The sequence below is a fragment of the Pygocentrus nattereri genome, chromosome 17 (assembly GCF_015220715.1).
Source record: "Pygocentrus nattereri isolate fPygNat1 chromosome 17, fPygNat1.pri, whole genome shotgun sequence".
Classification (NCBI taxonomy): domain Eukaryota; kingdom Metazoa; phylum Chordata; class Actinopteri; order Characiformes; family Serrasalmidae; genus Pygocentrus; species Pygocentrus nattereri.
The window spans coordinates 39,876,280-39,899,015 of NC_051227.1; the positions used below are offsets into that span (position 1 = coordinate 39,876,280).

Genomic DNA, 22,736 nt, shown 5'->3' on the forward strand with positions numbered 1-22,736 from the left:
TTCATAGGATATAGAAGTGTATAATAAGACTTTGAGCCTTCTGGTGGGCTCTAGCCATTTAAGGAGTTAATGCAAACAAAATAATAACGTGCCGTTGAATTCTGACATTATAACAAGCAGATAAGATGCACAGGAACTGGGATCCCATTACAGTGTTTTTCTGTCAGATGATCCTTCTGTTTCCTTATTTTTTCCACTGTAGGATCTTAAACAACTTTCTGTTCACTAAGTTAAGTTTTTGCAAACTGACTCAGAAATCATGTCTCATTAAAATCTTTTTTGAAAAGATAAGTGTCAAACTTTTGACTGGCAGTGTAGGAAGGATAGGGGTGGGTGGTGGAAGTGGGGACAAGTCTTCAAATGATTCAGAATGCTTGTGTAGCTGTTGTAATGCCGGCTGCAGTTGGTACAAACTCTGCTGTCAGGAGTGCCAAAGCCAAGTGGGAAGTGATGTATGTGAACAGTAAATATTTGTGACAGACAGGCATATAAACAGCAGGGCAGCGAACCGCCACGTGACACAAATTCGCACAGCACTAACCGGACCAAAGGTCTCGCTGTGGCTCCAGATGTAACATAAGTCAGCACAACACGCAAGAGGACAGAAGCCAAGACGACTACTATGGACATTTTATTTCAAGGGGCAAAATGACAAGCGATCATCAATCAACATATAAAAACATTTGCACCATCGTGTGTGTCGAGCCTATGCGATGGCTTAAAATAAATACTTCTCAAGAGCATATAGTACAGACAGAATATGCAAAAAATCCAAACCAGACCAACGAAACAACGGAGCAAACTCCAGAGGGACTGAAACGAGAAAATGTCCAAAAAAGTCCAAGGACAGCTCCTCAGCTCCCCACTTGTCACCCCGAAAAAAGTGTTGTATAAAACATTCTGAAGAACATTTGTAAAATACAGAATCTTGAAAAAGAAAATCACACATTTTCTTAAAGTTATTGAGAAAATATTAGCTGGTATTATAGCGCGATTAAATCAGGACTTTTCATTAAAAGTAAGATGATGAGAATGTGCTTCCGCACGTCTATTAGTAATCACACGTGTCCACAAAGTCCTCCGCCGGTCCGTCGGGAGAATAGACAGCCGTATTGCACAAAGCTCGTCTTCCTCAGGTACGTGGAAGAATTCTCCTCAGACACAGCCACGAAACGCTCTTCCACCTGAGGCACCAACACGCCCCGTCCTCGCCCTCAGCTGAGAGTGACCGGCAGAGTAAGACGAAGAGAATACGGACTAAAAAGTCTGGAGGTCCCATTCGTTGACACCTGCAGATTAGGACACATCTGCACCCACTTCAGCTTCGTTCCCATGCAAGAGAATCTTGGTTCCATGGGATGTTTACTAAAATGCCCTCAGTGGACAGGAGGTTTCAAGAGAACAGATTACAGTACAAACTTGTGGTCTATGTTCGTGAGTATACAAACCAGGTGCCTGGTGTTAGGAACAGTTATTAGGGATGTCTCGATCAAGTTTCTCCACTGCAATTCCAACCTGAGTCATTTTATATTAGTATCTGACACAGAATCCTGTTGTATTCTTGTATCTAACAGAGCCACAGCCTGCACACTTCCAGCAGACGTCTGTTATCATAAGTCGGAACCAATGCGTTTTAGACCAGACATGCTGGGCTGCTAGTCACTTGGAAATGCTGCAGTAAAATCAGTTCATCGATAGCATTTGCATAGTATAACACTCTGAACTGACAGTGTAAATCTTTTTGACTACGTCTTTAAAACAACCACTTTGTGGCATCATTATCTTGGCTTAGAACATGTATCTAGTATCGCTAAGTATTGCCAATATTACAAACGGCTTTTGGACTATTTTCACGTTCTATTTTAGAATAGATGCAGATGAACGGTTAGAGTTTGAAAACACGATATGTTGCCACAAACTGAGGGCATTTATATGCACTTAATAATCCGAAGACATCAGAAGGTTTGGTCAGGAATCCAGTGAGTGTGTTCAGATCGAGTACTCAGATAATGGGGAAACGCCGGGTCTATAAGAGTCAGGCAGTAATTGGATTTCTGCTTTCCAATGAGCCAATAAACTCAGAAGAACAGAAGAACTCAAACTTCATGCCGTGGCTTTTTTTTTTTAAACATTGCGAGACTTTACCTGAAACTATGAACATGCATCATCCAGAAGATGAACAATATTATCGCTGTCCAATGAAAAACAAGTATCTCCAAAACAATAACTTTACAGGAGAGGGCAAAAACGTTCTTTACCTTCAGCGTAAGATCATGTATAGTTTTCATTCTTAGCCTATTAGCCATTTCTATTGGTCCAATCATGAATTTTTCAGACAACGTAAAGGACAAACGGTGCGGAAAAGTAAAACTCACCAAAAAAATGGACATAGATGTTTTTCATTGGATAGCATGGAAGCATGTAGTTGGTTTCAGCTTCGCCCAGCAACTCAGTAACTCAGTAAGGGTTTTGTTGCATTGCTGCTTGCTTAGTTCTGGTATCATGGTCTGTTTCCCACATTCTCACAGACTGAGAAATGTACATCTGATTACTGAGCTAAAATCCAGCTCTTTACCAGATTTCCTAATCGTATTCCAGACCTTACTCTGATCTAAGATGTCGGAGTATGCTGTTTACATGACCATCTGAATAATCAGATGACTGCAGAAATCAGATGATGATCGGACTGCTGAGCGCATGTAAACGCACTCATAGTGCCACCTCTACAACAGTCTACAAATATAGCACGATGGGGTGAAATGGTCTTATGCAAGGATCAGGATATCAGTTGATTAAAACATTCCTTGGTCGGGACATCCCCAACAATTTCCACACCAGCACCTACTGAGTGCCTGTAAACAAGTTCTTACATCACATCTTTCTCTTCACGCTTGAGTGCAGGAGTTGACTTGCAGCGCACTGAGCGCTGGTCTCCACCGTTCTGAGGAGCCTGAGACAACACATTAGCACACTGGCCCGTCCTGCTCAAGAATGCAACCAAGAGATCTCTCCCGAGCTTTTGACAAGGTGTTGTGAAAACCAGCGTAAGTGAGCGTCGCGTTCTTTGACGCCCTATTAAACTAAAAGCCGAGACTGAAAGGGCCTTGGGTGACAGAAGGTGACTGAGTGAGACGTCTTTACTTCACAGCTGCTATTAGTTTACTTAAAACTAGTTAAATAGGAAAACTGGATCCCACTGACCCCGTCGCTGAGTTTCTGCTCGAGGGCCATTGCCGGCGGAGAGTGCGTGTAAACAAAAGGCAAATGGGTTTGAGTGTGTACGCTGAATTCCTAGGACAGACCACACAAGTTTTGTCTGCCAGGGTGTATCTAGAGTGCTGTTGCCTTGTTTCCTAACACAGTTCAAACATTCTCAACGTGCAAAGGCTTTGGGTAACCTTCCGCACCCCCTTTAAACACTTCTGTTTAGTTAGTGTCACAGAGTTATCATAAATCACATTTATTTAAGAACGACTTTAAATTTAAATAAAACTTTCTAGGCACTATTGAATGTCCAAAGGCTTTTGCTGCAAACTGAGAAAGTTGTGAAAACATGAATCTGAAATGAGCGCGTGCAATGGTTTCACGGACCAGAACGCTTTCCTACGCGTTGACGTTTCGACGTGTTGACGTTTCCACCTCCACCTGACCGGCAACCTCCGAGTCCTTTGCTTGAATTTTCGGAATGGAAAACAAGCATCATGTAAGAAATGAGAAGAGTCTTCCCATGAAGTCAACTGCATAACCTTCCAACAGTGCTTTCTGCTGTCTCTTCAGGCCATGATCTTCTGAGGGATCTCTATGGAAGCCTTGAGGAAGATGGCGTTGTCGCGGATGTAGTTCCTCGTGCGGATCTCCTCGTGCGAGATGAATTTGGGGTAACCGAAGCCCAGCGTGCTCTCGTCCAGCGAGTTGCGGCTGCTGCTGGGCTTCTGGAAGTTCTTCCAGTTGGGGTCAGGGTTGAACGTCTCGGTGATGTGCTGCGGCTTGGACAGTGATGGGTCGCTCTGGTCCAGGATGGAGAAGGTCACCTTGTAGGCGAAGGGCCACTCCAGCAGGTTGTCGTACTCGCCGGGCAGCACTCGGATGTAGATGGACAGGTGTGAGCCCTCGCCACTGCCGTTGCCGTTGAGGAAAGCGGATACCTGCAGCTTGTAGCCGTAGCGGTGCGTGTAGAAGGGTGGGCTGAACAACTCGTGGTTGTTGTGCAGCTTGGCTTCCTGCAGCTTGCGCGAGTAGTCGCTTAGCTTCCATATGAGCACGCCGTCGTGGCTCACCGACAGCTCCTCCATCTCCCGCCGCAGCTCCATGATCTCTTGCCGCTGACGCCCCACCAGGCTGCACATCATTGTCAGGTGAGATTTGGTGGTCTCTTCTAGGTGACGACCAATTGCCAGCTTTGGACACTGCAAACCAGACGTACAGATCTAATTAAGCCTCGTCACTGGAATATAAAATAAAAACATTTCTTTTGTTTTTACCCAAATTATACGAAATGTAGCCAATTTAGTCGATCAGGCAAGACATGTCTGGTGCAAAGACGTGTTTGCTTATTTAGTTTTGCCCTGAAGCTACAAAGCTAATGTAGCTAAATAAAGGACAACAAAAGCATTTCAAATATTCAGGGCTCAATTTTTATAAATAACAGTTAAAGTGAAGTAAATTCACTTTGAGGCAAACTTCCAGCAAACTTCAGTCACCAAATGTCTCTTGGTTTACTACATTTTGGGTAAGGGGAAAATAACTGAAGTGACTGAATTCCCAGATTTACTACACGCTAAGTAATGTAAATTAGTTGATTTATTAAATATGTAACAGAAGTTATATATTTTAATGAGTACTGGTGATTTAAGAGATTTTAAGTTCTAAAACCCTGGAGCATGTTTTCTATAATACTGTTCAAATGTCTGAGGTCGAATCCTGCATGCATGGCCTGGGCCTCTACTGGAAACTGTCCGTATAAATGTGAGGATACTGTGTATGTGCTTTTCTGACTTCACTACACTGTCAGGGGAGGGGTAGACTACATCCATGTGCTTAGACCATCTGTATTCCCCAACCCCCCCAATCCGAAAATATGAGTGGAGCTGACAACATGAAACCCCATCTGCCTCCACGGCCAGAGCCTCCACATGCTTTTTTTTTTTTAAATCAAATTTATATCCAGTTCAAAAATAGAACTAAATGCACTGTCAGGCTGAAAATGTGTGATTCTCATTAAAACAGCTCCTGGGGGCACGGAGCCGAAACTCGAAGACAGCTTTTGTTTTGGTGATGCTTTTTTCCATAGGCTTTCATCGTCCATGCGAAATCACAAACTTTTCATTGTAGATGCGCAAACGAAAACAACAAACGACAGACGAAAACAAACAGAACCCGACATGGACGTTCCCACAAAGGAGAGGATGTAAACTTGCTCAGTGGAGCGGACTGAGCGGGTCAGGAAGGGAAGGAAGACTCACTCTGTGTTTGCAGCCGGCGTCCTTAAAAGGGCACAGCACCAACGCACTGCCGCAGCTTTCCTTCACGTGGGTGGCTAAGTCTTCTCGGGCGATGTTGGGGGTCCCACACTGGTTAGGGCACTGAACGGGGAAGCGAGGGCAGTGGTACTGATGATTCTACAGAAGGAGAGAAAACAGCATGCGACTTTTATGACAGCTCTGTTTCTTAACATTTATTATGCACCCGTTGCCTTAAAGGGAGACATTTTTCAACATAATCTCTATCTGTCGCATGTTTATCTTCTGGTCGATTACCACAGACAATTATGTCCCTGTACTTGGAAGAGAACAGTAAACTCACTGATTCAAAAGCCACTTATAACAGAAGCCACTGAGTAGTTACTCCAAGAGTACAGAGACAGATTATGCTCAGAAATGCCATTTAAATGTGTGCTCTGTAGAGAATGTGTTGACTTATTTAAACTAACAAATTCAACCTGAAACGTGAAACTTAAAACAGAGACTGAGAAGTGTTTTAAATGGCAGCATATGGAAGCAGAACATGCATGCGTTCATGAAACGTTGATGAAGTCGTTTATATTCTGGAGCGTGACTTGCTGAGCTTGCTGATATGGAAAACTTCACATTAGCGAATACATATAATCAGGTTGGATGCATGAATTAGAATAAATGTTAGTAATATGAAAATCTGCTTTAATCACTTGTGGGTTGTAGATGAGTGCACCGTCAGGCACCGCTGTGTGAGAGAAATTTATGTTGGTTGGAACTCTTGAATGCAGACCGGCACCGTACAATGAGGAAAACTGTGTGGATGCAGGTGTGTGGAGAAAGGCTGGGCCGGCTAGGGATCCAGCATGAATGCCACCGTTTATGTAGTCACAGGCCCTCTGCCATCCAACTCTAAAGAGCTTTCACTGCCACTAATACACCACTGCGATGCCACTGTTCCATTAGCACCCTGTTTCAAACACACCACTCCTCTTTCTAACATTACACCACTTTACCACCTTCAACAGTCCAGAACTTTCCAGTCACACTCGGGCAAATAGAACTTTACTATGCCAACCACTCCTTTACTTCATGAGCATCTAATGAACTCCTTCTGCAGGAAAATAAACCTTAACTACGGCAATGTTCACTCCTTTTTAATCAGATTTGAGCCACTAGATTGGAACATATGAATAGCTTGGGGGGGTTTCGCCCTTCTTGCTCTAAATCATGAGCAACTTATCGACCTGTGGAGCCAACAACCTTCGCATTTATACTCATTGTTGCTGGAAGCGTAGTGATGGTAATATACCTGTGATATCTTTTGTTGTTGCTGTTGTTGTTGTTCATGGATCAGGGCAGATGTGTGTTCACACTAATACAAGATATGGGGCCTTTACAAACAACTATGAACCATCAAGGCTGAAGGATCAACCAAGAAAATGAAATTAAGCAGCAGGCTTTGTTCAGACAGGCAGTTCAAATCCAATGTTTTGGTGTATCCAGAAGTCTGAAGGGCAAAAAGCCACATAAACTCAGATTTTTACCTGATTCAAGCCTCAATTATATGATACTTGAATGGGAAATCCACCAATTTTCTAAAATTCTGCAAAATTACATAATGAGACATAAACAAAGAATTCAGAGTAATGCATTCTACAAACGGAAAAACTAAGAGACACATTTCTTTAGAGTGGTGCTGACAGGAATATACACACTGCATTATACACACACACACACACACACACACACACACACACACACACACCTACACACCTACACACACACACACTCACTCACACACTCACTCACACACACACACACACACCTACACACACACCTACACACACACACACACACACACACCTACACACACACACACACACACACACACACACACACACCCCTACACACACACACACACACACACACACACACCTACACACACACACACACACCTACACACACACACACACACCTACACACACACACCTACACACACACACACACACACACACACACACACACACACACACACACACACACACACACACACACAAAATGTCTCGGGCTTTGCTCAGTGCATTTGCAACCATGTCATGTAATGACTTCTTATGAGGGAACTTTTAGAGGAATTGAGCTTTTAAGACACCTGGTTATTTTTTCATCATCACCACAATTCTGACTGGTTTCTCTAGTACAAAGCATTTCACATAAAACCAGTCTGCGTGACTTTGTTTACATCTGATCCAGTTATGGACCAATTGTGAAAAATCAGTGGAATTCCCCTTTAAAGTCCCATTCAAATATGATCTCTGAACATGTGACTTCTTTAGATCAGTACAATAAAATCCTACTTTTACCTGCCCCACCTCCGTGAACATGAACTCAGACCGTAAGACTGACAACCCATGTGGATATGCAAGCAAATGCCACTACAGCCTGATCATACAAATCAGATTTGGTCACTTGTAACTTGCAGTGTGGACAGAAATAAAAATCTATTTGTCATGTAAAGAAAAAAAGCGAAGCTCCTCTTCCAGTCACTTCTACCCAGAAGGCAGAGCACAGCTGTCCCTTTGAGGGCTGTTAACTGATATACAGCATGCCGCCTGATTGGCAAGCAGGTTGGAGCAGTTTGCATTAGCATGAGACAAACCTGGATGGTGTCGTAGACGAACTCTTTGCCGCAGTACTTGCAGGGCTGCGTGCGTTTCGGACACTCGGCCATGGTGTGCTGGGCCAGGAGCCTCCTCATCATCCTCGCCCCGCATTTGTTCTCACAGTACACACTCTCCTGAGGACAGATGCCCTGGTGATTCTGAGAGAGAGAGAGACACAAACAGAAGAAACAAGAAAAGAAAAACATGAAATGTTTGCCACTTCAGCTTTTTTATAGCTATTAAACCAACCAAAATTCAAACGGCTCATTCCACTGCATATGTGAACAATTTGGGACAATTTCCTTGTCTTCTCTTAAAACTGAGAAAAGGCAAGATTCTAATAAAAAGACACAATAAACAAGAATACATCTCTTTCATAGATCACAGAGCTGGTATACATCATATGAAAACAGGCGCGGAGGCGTATTAAGCAGTAAGTCTTGTGATGTTAACCCTTGAGTGCTGTCTGAGAAAAGAACCCACACTTGAACAAAACTTGTCATGGTTTTCATTCTGCTTTTATAAAAGGCCAGTTTTTGTTCAGTGGCCTGTTCTTGACTGATTTTGTGGGAATAGAGTTTGGGAATAGAGTCTAGATCCTAAAGAAAATGTCAAAATAATACTGCACATCCTCTTTATCATCTTTCTGTAGCCTAAAATGGATCAGAAGTTGTTTTGTTTTTTTTCAATAAAAATTTTCACCCTTGCAAAAAGCTGGTCTTATAATGTTTTGTCCCACTTTTAAGAACTGGAATAACGTTTACTTTTGCTTTCTCCAAGCTTTTTTTCAGCCGTACAGGATCAGGCACGAGCTTGAGGACTCCACCCGTACCACAACGCTGATAATGGATTACCACAAATGGATCCCTTTGGAAAACTCGTTCTGTCTATGAGAGAACTAATTATGGAGCTTACAGTTTAATACAAAACCTCTGACTGAACAACTTATGAAGGCGTTGTCCAAATAAATGCAGTGTGCCTACATGTTTATGATGGACTTCAGCAGCAGGCTTCTTTTATAAGTGTGTTTTGAGTGGTTTCCTGGTCTTTCCTACGTACAAGGAAATGTTCAGAGGCTGTTTGTGATGATAATCAACCATTACAACACTAGAGATACAGATTAAGCTGTTTTAAACTTTCAGGGGATTTTCACCCCAGGCAATCATTCATTTCTGGCATGGTTGTATATAAATATAAATAAAGAATTTAGCAAGCAGAGGTGGCGAATACCAAGTTATATTTACTCAAGTATATTTACTACTGAAGCGAATGTAGTATTTATATTCAAATTATAATAATTTGACTTTACTGTCTTAGTTTTAAAGTAAATGAACCTACTTTTAACTCCGTTACATGTTAGTCATTCATCTTGTTACTAATTCCTTTCTTGTTTTTAATTTCATTTTGATGTGTTGAAACATCTGTGCTGCTTTGTTCACCTTCAGCAATGTAGAAGAATAGAGCCTAACAACACTCACTGCCTTTGCTGACTAATGCTGGATATACTAAGCATATCCAGCTCTTAGGTTAGGTAGTAAATACTTGGATAACTTTTTGTCCGGATACTTTTGCACTTCTACTCAAGTAGAGTTTTGGGAAGGTTTCATTTACTTGAGTTATTAATACTTGAGGGTTTAGGTCACTCTACCCACCTCTGTTAGCGAGCAAAACTGCCGCTGCCTTCGTCCAGCAGAAAAGAACCACCATCGCACACTTCCCACATGCCAAAACAATAACATTAACTCTTTCCTCTTCGTTGACCCGAGATGGGTCAGTTAAAGACATGACCGGCGGCGTTCGTACCTCGAAGGCCTCCCCCGTGAACTCGCTGCCGCAGAACTCACACTTGACCTTGCGCTTGGGGCAGTCGTGCTGCAGGTGCTCGGGCAGGTCACGGCGCGTCAGCTTGACGGCACAGCGGTTGGGGCAGGGGATCACGTTGAAGGCGCAGGTGGAGAAATGACCCTGAGGGAGCGGAGCATAGAGCAAGTGTCAGCAAGCACAGTGCACGCTTTCTTCAGGCCCAACAAGCACACACAGTCACGTTCCCTCCGAGTGCCGTGCCACTACACCACACCATGGCATTAAAGAGAGAGACGCAGGTAGAGGTCGAGGTAAAAATAGGAACACATTTCAAAAGGAGGAACCACCGCAGCAGAAGACACATCCAGCTCATATCCAGATATAGGAAGACCGAGACAGACGTGCACTGCCGTTCAGCTATGTTCCTTACTGGCTGCAGGTACATGTACAGAATGATTGAGAAACCTGTACGACAACTACTGATCAGTCGTGAACGCGTTCTTATGGCTACATATTCACAAATAATCGTAGATTCTCAACATGTTCTTTTTTTTTTTTTTTAACCTGTCATGTTTGGCAATTTTTGCAATCGGAATGCTAATCCGAATGCACTGACGTACCAAACATATTTGTTTTCACAAGAACAGCTCTATAGGTTACTAAAGCCTATTCTGGTTAATGTTTGTATTTTATTTGTTTGGCCAGGCCTGACAGGCAATAAAGGAGAGAAAAAAGAGGACAGGAAAGAAAGAGAAGAAGGGAGAAAAAAAAAATCATAATAATAATAATAATAAAAAATAAATAAATAAAAATAAAAGAAACAAAAAAGAAAGAAAGAGAAAAAATTAATAAAATAAGTAAATAAACAGACAACTAAATAAACAAAAAAAAAGAGAAAAAATATATAGATATACATACACACACACACACACACACACACACACACACACACACACACACACACACACACGTTCACATATCTATACATACGCATATACACATATACACCCACACACATTCTCAACATGTTCAATGTGTTTATTATACGGTCTGTCAAGGGAGGAGTACAGAGTGATGAGGAGAAACTGACCTGCAGCTGCTTCATCTGACCGGTCCAGCGGCAGCCCTCCTCACTGTGGATGCAGCGGATGGGCAGAGCCAGGATCTGCTGCTCTAGCTCCGGATCAGGATAGATCTGCAGTGCACGAAAACGCACCGTAACATTAGCACATCCACACGCGCAACGTGGGCAAACACGGAGTCTGTTTTTTCCATGCTTCTCGTAAAGTTCAGTCTTACAAGTTGGTTAGCATTTTATTTTCCTCCATGCTCAAAGAATATCGTTATTGTCCAAAAAAAAAAAAAAGTATTTTTATAAATCGTTAGAACACTTTTACATTTTGTGAACATTTCATAATGAACGGACCAAAAGAAATGCATCAAAATTAAGCACTTTCAGCTGGGTGTGTCCAAACTTTTGACTTTGTGTGTACATGCTGCGGCTGTTGCAGTACACTCTTCCAAATGGCAGGTAAAAAAACCTCTCTTAACCTGAATGTATGTAAGAGTAAGAAGATTTTAAAGTAAATTTGGATTTCTATTTCTATTTCTATTTGTAATTCTATTGGGCCATTCATATTTTTAAAAAGTTAGCACAAGATAAAGGGCAGCTGGCATCTTTAAACGGTATATAAAGTTATGAGGCAAGTTTTGATATGACAGGGATGATATATGGTTGCAGCTTTATACAGTATTATCAAATCCATGGAAATGATGGTGGGTGTGTCTGTCAATGATTGATTGAACGTGTATATATCTATATGTGTGTTTGTATGCGTGTGTGTGTGTGTGTGTGTGTGTGCACTAGCACTACACAGAGCGGCTACTGTATTTTCCTCTCGTCCATAAAGATGAAGGAGGATGAGGCAGTGCTCTATCCAATCAGGCCAAATCCTCTCCCCCAGCACAGAGAGGCAGGATTTATATACACACACACACACACACGCACACACACACACACACACACACACACACACACACACACACACACACACAAAAAAGATCTGCTGTGTGCAAATCACACTCAGGGCAGCACTGCAGGCATGTCTGTCCATCATCCACTGAGTCAAGAGAGCTGAAATTATTCCTCACTAGTTCTGAATCTCATCTCATCATGCAAGGCTATTTACACTGGAGACATCTGAACCCGTTCCAAACATTAAGAATTAAAGTTCTGGTGATTCTTTTTCCTTTTCCAAAAAAATGGATCTGCCTGATAGTGGTTTTGATTGGTATTCCACAGGGAGCGCTTGAGTTCCTTTAAGGGAAAAAACTAAGCATTTAAAGCACCGTCATCGTATGCTGACTCGGTTCCACGCTACGTTCTGCTCTCATGACACTGACAGCGGTCTCCCGCATTATACAGAGCAACTGAGGCCAATCCCAGCAATAAGATTTCCAGACAGAAAAAGAAAAAGAGAGTCACGTGTGTGGGAGCTGAGCCTTCGAGGGAAAAAAGAAGGAGAAAAGATCCACTAAAGTAAATGCTAATGCTTAATCGTTGTTCCAGGGCGGGGGATTGTAGAGGGTGGCTATAATAATGACCTTTTAATGACACTTCCTGCGTGAATCTCGAGGGATTAAGCCACTCCGAGAGGAAACGACTGGCTTCTGGGTTCACACCGTTTAACTAAAGCTAATGGAGTCAGCTTACAGTCACTCAACAACTCCCCATTGCGTTTTACCTCAGAATTAGGAGAAGCTGTTAGGACCAAATGAAGACTAGCCATGAGTCTTAATCCAGGCCCCATGCACTGTGTTCTATCTCTAAACACCACATACGCCACTGTCTGACTTCAGCGTCACACGCTGCACTGGAATCGGAGCTTCGTGCCAAAGTCAGCAGTTAAGTGAAGTCAGCTAGCACATCTCAGGCCTAACACCATGTTTCTTAATGAAAACGACTAGAGTCCGACCTGGGATAGCAGTTAGTTAACATTAGCACACTGACGTCACTTAAATAATGCTGCAAAAACGTATTAAAGAAAATGTATAAACCTCTGGAGTTGTGGTCATTCTGTAGTTGGCGTAATGCCCTTACTGGGAACTCTGGATCTAGGCAGATTTCTCTATGGGGAAAAACGAGGGGCATTTCTGAAAATTGCCTGTGATAGACAAAAAAATGTAACCCAAGATGTTTGCTGTGTATACTTTTCCCTTCCCAATATCACGGCATCCGCTAAAGTACAAGCTTGTTAATGCGAAATACAACTGTAACTGCTGCACAGTGAACCGGCAACCTCCCCGAGATCCCTCACACAAACCAGCCAGCTTTGCCAAGTCAGACAGGTGACAGTGTTGCCAACTCCTCAGTAAGGAAAGCAGCTATTGGCTGTCCTAAAAGTCACCAGAAGTCACCGGATGACGTCATCGCCTACTTTGCATAATGGTCAATTAGCGCGTATTTGAAGCTGTAGAATACAGGAATAGCGCTGCGGGGGAGAAGAAAGTGAGTTAAAACACCCGGAATATGTCAGAACTACAGATGTGACTCTGAGTAAAGGAACTTCTGTTGATTCTTTTTTCTTTTTTTTGCCTTTGAAATAAAAGCCGCCACTTCTCAAAATAACCTCGTGACTTTAATGCTTTGTCTAGACCCACATTACATAAATCACATTTGCGTAAATTACATGAATCGATTTTGTCCTGTGTTGTTAAATGTTAGCACATCTAGTTTAATCAGAAGGCTGCTGTGGGGGGCGGAGCTGCTGCTCTACGCTCCGCCCTCCTCCTTTATCCGGGCTTGGGGCGGCAAAGTGACCTTCAAAGGGACGCTTTGGCAGAATTTTAGTTTTTGTTTTCTTAGTTTTTTTTCCTATTATTTTATATATGTATTTTTTTTATATTTTCATCCTGCTCTGTAAACAGGGGGCGGGGTCAGCGGCGGCTGTGGACATGCGCAGTTCATGTGCGGCGTGGGTCTGCTCTGACCGTGAGGCCGAGCACTGTGGGCACTGTGGGACCAGCTGCTCGCTGAGGACAGTGACCGAAGAGCATGTGCGTTCACCTCAGAGTCTCCAAAAGTCTCTAATAACACCAGAAAAAGTCGCTAGAGGGGTCGGAAAAGCCGCTAAATATAGCAACAAAGTTGCTGAGTTGGGCAACACTGACAGTGAAGCTGCTGTGGACAGCAGTAGCCCACAGTTTGGTCAGGTTGTATACCAGTGCTGAAGTTTAACATAAGTCTTACTGGCTTGCTAGTAGGAAGGACGAAGCGATGTTCATATTATATTATATTATACAGTAATATGCATTGTGTTGAACATTTTTGTATACAACAGGGCACGACAGCAGCAACTGTCCCACTTTTTCTGGCGAGAAAACTGGCGAAGGCCTAGAGCTGCTAAAATGAGCAAGACAGAATGACGCACTTCAGAGTTCATAGCCACTTAGTGCAAACAGTATGCAGTGTTCAACACTTCCTTCTTCAGCAGTTCTAGTACAATTTTAATGGTACGACACTAAATCTAGCGTCAATTTCACGCTGTGAACACGCACTGAAAATGGTTAGTGGATTTACACCTACATATAGGACTGTGAAAAAAAGAAAGAAAGTCATGTTATAGGCACACACACACGTTTCTAGTGCTCTCATCCTGCAAGGAGAGTAGTTTTAGCCCACTGACCTCCTCACACCCAGCTTTAATGGATTACCCACTTTAAGCTCTCAAAAACACACGGTAAAGTTCCACCTACTGAACGCATTCATACAGAACCGCACAGATGACTAAGCAACTAGCAGTTTCCTTGAGGGTTACTAAAGCAAGTACAATTGCTGTAATTGCGACTGTTTATGAGACCATGAGCGCCGTCCTGGACAGGGCCGAACTGGAAGAGTACACCGCCTTATTGGAGGGCTAAGCCCCATCTGTTGGCTAGTAAGAGAAAAATGCTTTGCATTTTCAGTGCAGAAGGCTTGGTGTTTCCCCTACCCAGCCTGGTCTGATTAACCGGTTAAAGGAGGGGCTGAGAAACGAGGCAAAACTCTAATTAAAGAGATTGGGTTGAATCCTCCTCCTTTGAGGGGTGCAGTGCAGATGATCCAAAGTAGAGGCTGTAATTTCCTCCCATAAATAGCCTGGGAAAAGCAGTAGTTGGGGAATCTCTATAGATAAGTCTCCCTGAAATAGCTTCCACTCATTTTTAGCCTTTTGCCACAATCTCCCTCGTAACTATATCCACAGCTCATTACCGTTTTCTTAGTCTTGACATCATGACCATGTCAAGCAAACAAAACTCTAGACGGAAATCGCTGACGAAACTCAGACGTATTCATCTGGAGAGCTATGCGAAGAAGACAGCACATCTTCCCCTTTCAAGCAGACGCAAATGGAGTTTGAGACAAATTGAGATGATTCATTCTTTCTCTCTCTCCGCCTCCTCCTCCTCCTACCTCTGTGCTCCCTCTGTCCACATCTGACACTGCCAGAGTAATGAGAAGCCTGCGGTTGTTGGTTAGTGTCATTTGCAGGTGGGTCTGCCCAGGCCTCCTGCATGAGGCCTTAGTGCTGCGGTAAAGGCCGACACCCTGCCACCCTCCGAGTCCCAGCGGACAGATAAGGTCTGTAACGAGCATCTGTAACAACCTGTGGTTTGCCCACTCCTACCCTGGGGCGCAAGCCGATAATGGGAGTAATGGGTGGAGCAGCTGGAATAAGACGATCTCTTTCCAAATGTCTCCAAAAAGTCATAATTCATTGTTACTTGACCGTTTTCAACCTCTCTTTATCCCTGAGAACTAAACAAGCTGTGCCTTGCGCATGTAAACAAACTGCTCTGATTTATAACTGAAACACTCGTTATAACTTCAGCGTGAATGAGGAGCTATAAATAGCTGTACATTGACTATTAAAGTATATAAATAAATGGGATGGTTTTCATGACATCACACAAAGAGTGAATTCAAAACAGGCTATTTTATGCAGCTTAGTTTCTATATATAGAGACTGAAAGAGTGCTAAAGTGAAGAAAATGTATTTTCTCATGATATAGGCCCTTCAAATGTAGCCTATCAAGATTGTTTGGTGTTCAGTTCTGCACCGGAGCCAAGAGGCTGTCATACAGTATGTATTTATATATAATAATATGTCACACAGTATGTATTTATAGATAATAGTATGCCATACAGTATCTATTATCTATAAAAATGAATAAAAGTCCAGACAAAATTTAGGCTTCAAGATGATTGTTTCCATTTCTAAAGAAAAAAAAAGTCATATAGCGTCAGAAACCACACAAGCAAGTCTGTCTGAGACTCTTTTTAAAGAGGAAGTCCACCCATTGTTCAAAAACAGCTGCATAATTCAACACTTGAGTCATTCAGACATTCAAAGTGGTTTAATGTAAAATGGTTCACTGCAAAGACTTACAGCTTGAGATTTCTTCATAGTGGGGATGACAGGAACCAAAGGTTGTGAGATCATTAACATAAATATAGTCATAGTAATAGTTTATTTACTTTCCAAAATGACCATGAGGGTGAAATTAAGGCAAATCTGAAAGAAAAAAAAATATATATATATATTTGGGAACTACTTTGCCTAATAACACCTTGCATGTCACCCTCGGCCCAGAACGGATTTTTTAAAAATAAAAATGCACAGTGTAAAATGATCTCAAGCATCAGGAAGCCGATAGTAGACAACGTTATGTGCTAAGCTCCGGTGATGTAGCTTTAAGAGGCATTAAACTCCAGAATGGAGCATTTCACGTCAAACCACTCCGAGTGACGTTTTTCGTTAACATTGTAAAAGCGCAGAGGGTTTTAAAAATAGGTTTAAAAATAGGAGTTCCCCTGTAACTTGACATGTTTTTGAGCAAGTGTGTGATGACTTTGTCATGCATTTTGCACGAGAATACATGGTCCACTGTAAAAGCAATAATTTCTTTTTTTTTCTTATGTAGAATACAGTATTATTTCATTTTAATATACCACACACTTGTGTCTCTGTCAGGTCTGTGGTATGTTTATGTGGTGTTTCTCCATGGACATCATGGACATCACAATCGATCGGAGAGTGATGGTTTGCCAAACTATCCTACCAGCAGTGGCGGCACTGCCCATAATCATGGAACAGAATCTGTGTACTTCCATTATTTTACTAGGTGACTACTGTAGAAGTTATATGGCTACTTTTGAGGCCTTGGGTCTGCCTGAGAGTGACTGCTGTGGAGTTCATTAGGTTGCATATGCGGACATCTCTGTTGACTAAACAGAACGAGCTAGAGAAAGTTGTGGGGGACATGGTCATCTGGGACACTTGCTCTCTCAACTGCTACGGCAACCTGATGTGAATTAAGCAGTTTAAGATGATGATGGTGAGGATGATGTCCATAAAACTTCACTCCACATCTCAGACGTCATTAGCATTATACCTCAAAAACTAAAGAAGCGAACACTAAATATGTCTACAAGTATGTTTGATGATAGAAAAAACGGGTAAACTTGGTTGTCCATATAAACAGAAGGTGTGAAAGAACTGTGGAGGTAGAGCAGAGAAAGCTTTAAGGTGTGTTACCTTAGCGTAGTCCAGTGGGAGCTGATCCTCGGGACATTTGAAGACCCCCTCACTGCAAAGAACAGAAGAAAAACACACATTACTGCCATCGGAACAGCACCAATTATTCCACACCAAAAAAGCCTGAATTCTAAGCATCTAAACACCCGTTTACGAGGCTTTGTTTATTGTAACACATGGATGTGTGTGAGGAGAGAAAAAAGGTCTGCCAAATGAAGATGAGCTCAAAGCTCCCCAGCTTCTCCACCCTCGCTTTCCAGCAGGAGAGCTGAGTAATCAAATGGTGGCTCCAATCCAGCCTCAGCTCACACCCAACCAAACGTGCGCTAAACCCGTCCACATTATACTCCCTGAGCCAGTGACTTTAATGTACACGTCTTTTCCATCTCCGTCTCCCTCAGCACCTTTTCACAAATCTGCGCTTTTACGACTGGGGTCAGAAACCCCACCAGCACCCGCACCAGCCTGACCCACCTTTCTCCTGTCTAAAATGCACAAAGGCACCCTTGTACTTCTTTATCTCCTCCTTACTGTACTTGTGGCTCATATTTCCTCAGTTTTTTTTTTCAGACACCAAAGCAGTGACAACTACGTGGCATCTGAAAAGACACAGCACTGCCAAAAAGGTCCTGCAGCAGTGGGCTGGCTTCTGTGCATCTGTGCCCTGTGCCTTGTCTCTGGCCACTGGGGAAATATTGATTACTTATTTGTCTTGTTCGCGGGGCGGGACAGGCTGTATTGGGCAGTGACTCTGCTTTGTTGTAATGTGTGTACAGGTGTGTGTGTGTGTGTGTGTGGACGAGAGAGACAGAGAGATAGAGAGAGAGAGAGAGAGAGAGAGAGAGAGAGGGAGAGAGAGAGTGAGAAGGAGTGGGAGGGACTGTGTGATTTAGGGTCATCTTAGAGGAGTGGAATAGCTCATTAGTGAGGCCTTTCTGGCAGCAAGGCCTGTCCGCAGCCCTGTTGTCACCATGAAATATTCACACTGGTAAATAATGGAATGACTGCCGCATCAGCAATAGGAGAGGTGACTGTGAGGTATAAGAATAGGCTTTCAAAATTCATATTATACATATAATGCATATGGTACACAAGCATTAGGGTCTGAATGATACAAAAAAATGTTGTGACTGATATGAAACTGATGCTAAGGAGTCAAAAATTCCTCAATGACTTATTATATCGGCTGGTATAATTTGATACAGTCAAAAATTAAACTGTGCCCAAAAGTTTTATCAAACCATTAGCCGTTCTGATGCATTCTGAGATTTTGGCTTGTTTAAATCTGGCAGCAGAGCAGTTACATCGTATGTCCACATGGCCCATAATAAAATATTTAAGCATGTGGAACTCGAGCTTTCTGTGCGCTAATGAGCTTTTTATCACTATATAAAAGATACACTAGGCTAGATTTATTGTTCAATTTACCATAAGTGATGATACAATGCAAGTGATTTGTGACTTATATTCCTATTCATACATTTGGGGCCTGTGCACAGAGATTTGGGGAGGCAGGGGCTCTTTTAGTATCTGTGTAAACATAAAAATACAGAAATAAAAATTCAAATGTAATAATTAATTCTCATTATTCTCATTAATTACTCAAAAAACCAAATGTGGTGTTAAAAGTTTTTCTCTAGCCAAAAACACGAACCCCAGTCACCAGAATACATGACTGTAATGTCACTAACAACAACAGAACTCCTGTAAACCCTCGAGTTATTTAAAGGTCCAAGCATAAATTCCTGTTTTACAAGAACAAAACCCTGGCTTAGCAAGTTAAAGCACCTCTTACAACCAACATTACATCTGGCTGTTGTTCAAAAATAACCACATTAAGGAATGTGACACTTTCTTAAGGAGATTATCAGTATTTTATTGCTGGGAGTTTCACTGAAATGGACTTTGAGTTAATTATAATGCAAGTTAATTATACACGTTGAGCAAAGGGCACATGTGCAGTTTGAGAAGAGCAAGTGTGGGAAGATTAAATGGCAGAAACACACCCTTATTTTGCGATGGCCTTAAAGACTTTCGGTTGTCACAAAGTCTCATCATCAGCCAAACGATGTGCATCAGTCGGGCCGTAGTATTTACAAGCACACGTCCTAACACTACATACAAACAGGTGAAGCACACTGTGTATACAGTGTAGTCCCTCTGATGAAAACCCTAACAAAGAGCCCATCTGTGCAATTGATCCCCACAGCTGAGTTAATAGGCAGCAGCCACTGCCCAATACAGGGGTTTCCCAAAGGCCAACAAGCGGGCCTCATATATGGGAAGAGCAGGCAGAGAAAGAGCCCTCATGAGCAAGAAATAGCATGAAGCATTCATGTACAATGAAAGGAGGCAACCACTGCATTGTTAACATGTCTGAAAAGGCTAAAAGTGACAGTGAATGCAGTGTCTCAATTAGCTGCTGTTAAACTGAAGGGTTACAAGGAGCTCCACAAGAAGCCTCTGATGAACGGACGTTTGCTCCATTTCTGTAAACAGACGGGAAGACAACAGTTTGAACTGTGAGGAGTGAGAAAAAGCCAACAATGTCCCCATTGAATCCCAAGGGCCCTAATCTGGAGGGGCTGAAAAGTCACCTGACAAAGGCAAACACAGACCCTCAGTGTGACAGAGGCAGTGGCTGGCCCCAGCTGCATGAGGCCTGATGACCGAGGCTTAATGCACAGCCTCGTTTCACTCCATTAGGGTCAGTGTGTCAGCAGGGCACTGGGTGAGCAATTAATACCCACAATGGGACCCAAAAAAGAACCAATCAATTACTCGACCGAGGCTGGCTCCACAGAATTACAGCCAAGCTGCTGAATAAAGTGCTTTATTACTGGCCCATCAGAGCCCTTCCATTCAAGCTGATCCTACAGAGATGAGACTGTGATTTACATACAGGTCTGAGGCCTCTGCTGAGGTGCGTTGGGGTGTAAACATACATCTATGGATCATGATGCATCTGTATAAAGGTGGCAATCCACAGGCATCAATCTTAGAATGGATCAGGATCAATTTTACAAAACAGACAGTTTGAGTTCTACATTTCTGATTGGCCAAGCCACATTCACTGTACTATATACACCTCCTTATGTCCATACTCACCAGTTTCATACCGTATTAAAGTGCCAAGTTATATAAAAAACTGCATTATTTATAGTACAATCTTTGACCGTTATGGCACTTGGCAATCGTCTACTGTTAAAGTACTTTGCTTGGCAGAAGAACTATTTACTGCAATTATTACTAATAATAAACATGTAGTTTATCATACTGCATTTTGCATCAAAGGCAATGAAAGCGAAGGCAATGTACTGCTTTAATAACTGACTAAAGTAACTAACTACAGCATGCACTCATTTTGGGGCCACGATAAATTTTTGTTTTTAAACATAAACTTCAAAAAACGCTTTGTGTGCTGTCCTCTAATGGGGTTGGACATGATCTCTTACTGAGAATGTCTTAGGACAACCATAAGCTGGGCTAAACGTGGGTGTGAAGATATCTTTATTAGTGTGGGAACCAACTGAGAGGGAGATTTCTAAACTAATCCAATGCTTTCTGAAGGCAGAGCTCAAAGTAGCACAACAAGCCTGTCGGTAGCTCATCGTGACCGGAAGGTCGCCGGTTCGATCCCCAGAGCCGACAGCACATGACTGAGGTGTCCTTGAGCAAGACACCTAACCCCCAACTGCTCCCCGGGCACTGCGGATAGGGCTGCCCACCGCTCCGGGCAAGTGTGCTCACTGCCCCCTAGAGTGTGTGTGTGTGCTCACTAGTGTGTATGTGGTGTTTCACTTCACGGATGGGTGAAATTTCCCTGTTGTGGGACTAATAAGGGTCACTTAATAATAATGATAATGTAACGTAAGTTAGCACGGCAGAAAAAGTCCAATCAAGCAGGAAACACAATGCAGGCGGTAAAAACAAACACTGCCGAATAAACGATTAGCCAGTGAGTGTTCTCATATTCTCCATTTTTCTTGCTTTACAACAGGCCAAAAAGTCATAAATCATTTTTACACAACTATTTTCCCTTAGGAATTATATATGTTTATAAGATCTGTTCTAATTGGCTGCCTTGTATTGCGCCTAAAAAACTAGCTCGACTGAAACACTCCTAATAACATCAGTGTGAAGGGGTGGAGCTAAACTGCTATATAAGAGGATAAATGTAAATGTGTTGGTGTTCATGACATCACAAAAACAAACAATTCAAAACAGACTGTTTTTTGCAGCTTAGCTTCCGTATAGGGATGAGATGGTGAATGGTATGTTCACACTACCTGAAACTTTTCTTTTAAGAGAGAAAGCTCAGTTTGCCCCTTCAAAGTGCAGGGCCTGGGGGCGCGTTTTAAAGGTGGAGTCTGGCCCTAAGAGACTAGTGTATTCATTCTCTATCTGTATTCCACTGCTTTGGGAATTTGGTGTATTTTCAGAAATAAATCTGAATGACGCAATCAAACGACGACGCATTCAGTCGGTGCCTAAATAACTGTAATGGAACTGAATCAGTGTAAGGTCATGGATTCACACCCATAGCACTCATACAGAACGAGGGAGAATTAGTCATGGAGTGGGGGGGTTAAATGAGTGCCTCTTCTGCTTAGAGCCGGGGCAGAATTGAGCGCGAGGAGGCCGGCCTTGCTCTGTCAGGCCAATTTCTTCCAGGCAGGATGAGAGAAGACCTGCAGCTACACATTCAGCTGCTCGCGACCCTGGCACTAACGCCAGCTGACTGCACAGCATCAGCTCAGCCTGGGGACTCGCTGCTTTGTGACCGCAAATTAAGATGAGGGGAAGAAGGGACAAAGAAAAACAAACAGCTACAGAACTCCAGTGCAAAGGAAGAGTTTGAAGCAAATGGCTAATGAGCTAAACGGAACCCTCGGGGCCTTCTAGGCCTTCAGAGAAGGTCTTATAGTCTCAGCGAAGTCAAAAGGTACATGCCTATATTTTTTTGATTGACTGGGAACGTGTAACTTTTTAACTGTATATGTAAACGAGGAATTTTTGTTTTTCCAGGACATGGGCCCTTTAAAACCACACGGCAGAGCTTTGAGAGCTGAAAGCAAATTTCAAGGAGACTTGCTTCCACGAAAAGGACCACAGTACTTCTGTTACTTCTGTCAGAGAGCAGTTTTAAAAACAAACCACATGCAATAACCAAGGCCAAAACTTGTGAGTGACAAACAGACTAATCGGATACACTCTCAAGGGGGCAACTACGTCATGGCATA

At 42.7% G+C, this 22,736-nt stretch overlaps 1 protein-coding gene across 1 annotated transcript in view; it reads right to left on the bottom strand.

Annotated features, from left to right (window-relative positions):
- Positions 1–613: 613 nt before the first annotated feature.
- The window catches only part of traf4a (tnf receptor-associated factor 4a), a 43,261-nt gene continuing 21,138 nt past the window's right edge, over positions 614–22,736 (bottom strand). Inside the window, exons 2-7 of the mRNA XM_017724229.2 lie at positions 17,494–17,545; positions 11,007–11,111; positions 9,917–10,078; positions 8,110–8,271; positions 5,463–5,618; positions 614–4,406 (exon numbers count right to left, since the gene is read on the bottom strand). Of these exons, the coding sequence (XP_017579718.1) occupies positions 3,774–4,406; positions 5,463–5,618; positions 8,110–8,271; positions 9,917–10,078; positions 11,007–11,111; positions 17,494–17,545 (1,270 nt within the window). The 3' untranslated portion in view covers positions 614–3,773. The remainder of the gene's footprint in view (positions 4,407–5,462; positions 5,619–8,109; positions 8,272–9,916; positions 10,079–11,006; positions 11,112–17,493; positions 17,546–22,736) is intronic.